General features: G+C 40.2%; 1 protein-coding gene across 1 annotated transcript in view; it reads left to right on the top strand.

Annotated features, from left to right (window-relative positions):
• The window catches only part of gdpd5a (glycerophosphodiester phosphodiesterase domain containing 5a), a gene marked incomplete in the record, with an annotated part of 94726 nt that overhangs the window by 50612 nt on the left and 42658 nt on the right, over positions 1-1456 (top strand). Inside the window, 2 exon segments of the mRNA XM_014021138.1 lie at positions 118-177; positions 261-359. Coding sequence (XP_013876592.1) covers positions 118-177; positions 261-359 — 159 coding nt within the window.

Raw genomic sequence — 1456 nt, 5'->3', positions numbered from 1 at the left:
ATTCCAGTGAAATATATTTATGTTTGTGGTTGTAATGTGACAAAATATGGAAAAGTTCAAGGGGTATGAATACTTTTGCAAACCACTGTAACTCTCAGCGTCTTGCTTCTTTTCCAGATTTTAGCCCTTTTCCATATATCTTTGGGTCAGCAGCTCAACCTGCACTGGGTTCACAAGGTTCTGTGAAATCTACTCTGTTATTTCTCTCATATCAGAAGGTACAATGTGTGTGTTCATAACCTGATGTCTCCTCTCCACAGATTGGAGTGCTGGCTACACTGCTCACCACCATCTCTGGTGTTGTCTCTGTTGATGACATTTGGCGAGATGAATGGAATGTCCTGCTTGTATCGCTACAGGTTGGTCTACAATCCAAAGCATTCAAATAGGAACTAATCTATACAATCATAAAACTTTAATTTATTACTGACATAAGAGAACATGACTTGGTAAATACCTACATACTAAAGTTTAAATACACTAAGATTGCCATGCCTTTAAACAATTTGGGACATTTGATGTCATGTCTTTGGAAGCTTCTGATAGGTTTATTGATAACATCTAAGTTCATTAGAGACACCTATGGATGTAATTTTGGACACACCTGGAACACACTGCTTCCTTCTATAATATCATGGAAAAGTCTAAAGAAATCAGCCAACATTTCAGGAAGAGAATTGTGGACCTGTACAAGTCTGGTTCATCCTTGGGTGCAATTTCCAGATGGCTGAAGGTGCTTTGTTCATCTGTACAAACAATTGTACTCAAGTACAAACAAGATGGGGATGTCCAGCCACCATACTGCTCAGAAAGGAGATGGCTTCTGTGTCCCAGAGATGAATGAGCTTTGGTCTGAAATGTGCATCAACCCACGAACAAAAGCAAAAGAGCTGGTGAAGATTCTTGCTGAAGCTGGTAAGAGTGTCATTATCCACAGAGAAACCAGTCCTGTATCCACATGAGCTGAAAGACCACTCTGCCAGGAAGAAGACTTCAAAAGAAACACAAAAAAGACAGATTAATGTGCACAAAGACCTTCATTTTTGGAGACATGTCCTGTTGTCTGACCAAACTAAAACTGAACTGTTTGACCACAATTACCATTGTTACATTTGGAGGGAAAAAGAGAAAACTTGCAGCCTGAGAACACCATCCTGACTGTGAAACACGGAGGTGGCAGCATTATGTTGTGGGCTTCTTTTCCTGCAGCAGGGACTGGAGCAGTTCACAAAAACAACATCTGAAGACATCAGCCAGGAAGTTAAAGCTTGAAAACAAATGGGTCTTCCAAATGGACAATGAGCTAAAGCAGACTGCCAAACTGGTTACAAAGTGGCTCAAGGAGAATAAAGTCAATGGGCCTCATGCAAGAACATGTTCGTATTTTTATCCTAAATTTCTCTTACTTTTGTTCGTACAAAGGGTTCGTACGAACATGTCACGTCAGATTCAACAA

The sequence above is a fragment of the Austrofundulus limnaeus genome, unplaced genomic scaffold, assembly GCF_001266775.1.
Source record: "Austrofundulus limnaeus strain Quisiro unplaced genomic scaffold, Austrofundulus_limnaeus-1.0 Scaffold279, whole genome shotgun sequence".
NCBI classification, from domain to species: Eukaryota; Metazoa; Chordata; class Actinopteri; order Cyprinodontiformes; family Rivulidae; genus Austrofundulus; species Austrofundulus limnaeus.
This window is presented reverse-complemented; position numbering and strand designations above follow the sequence as displayed.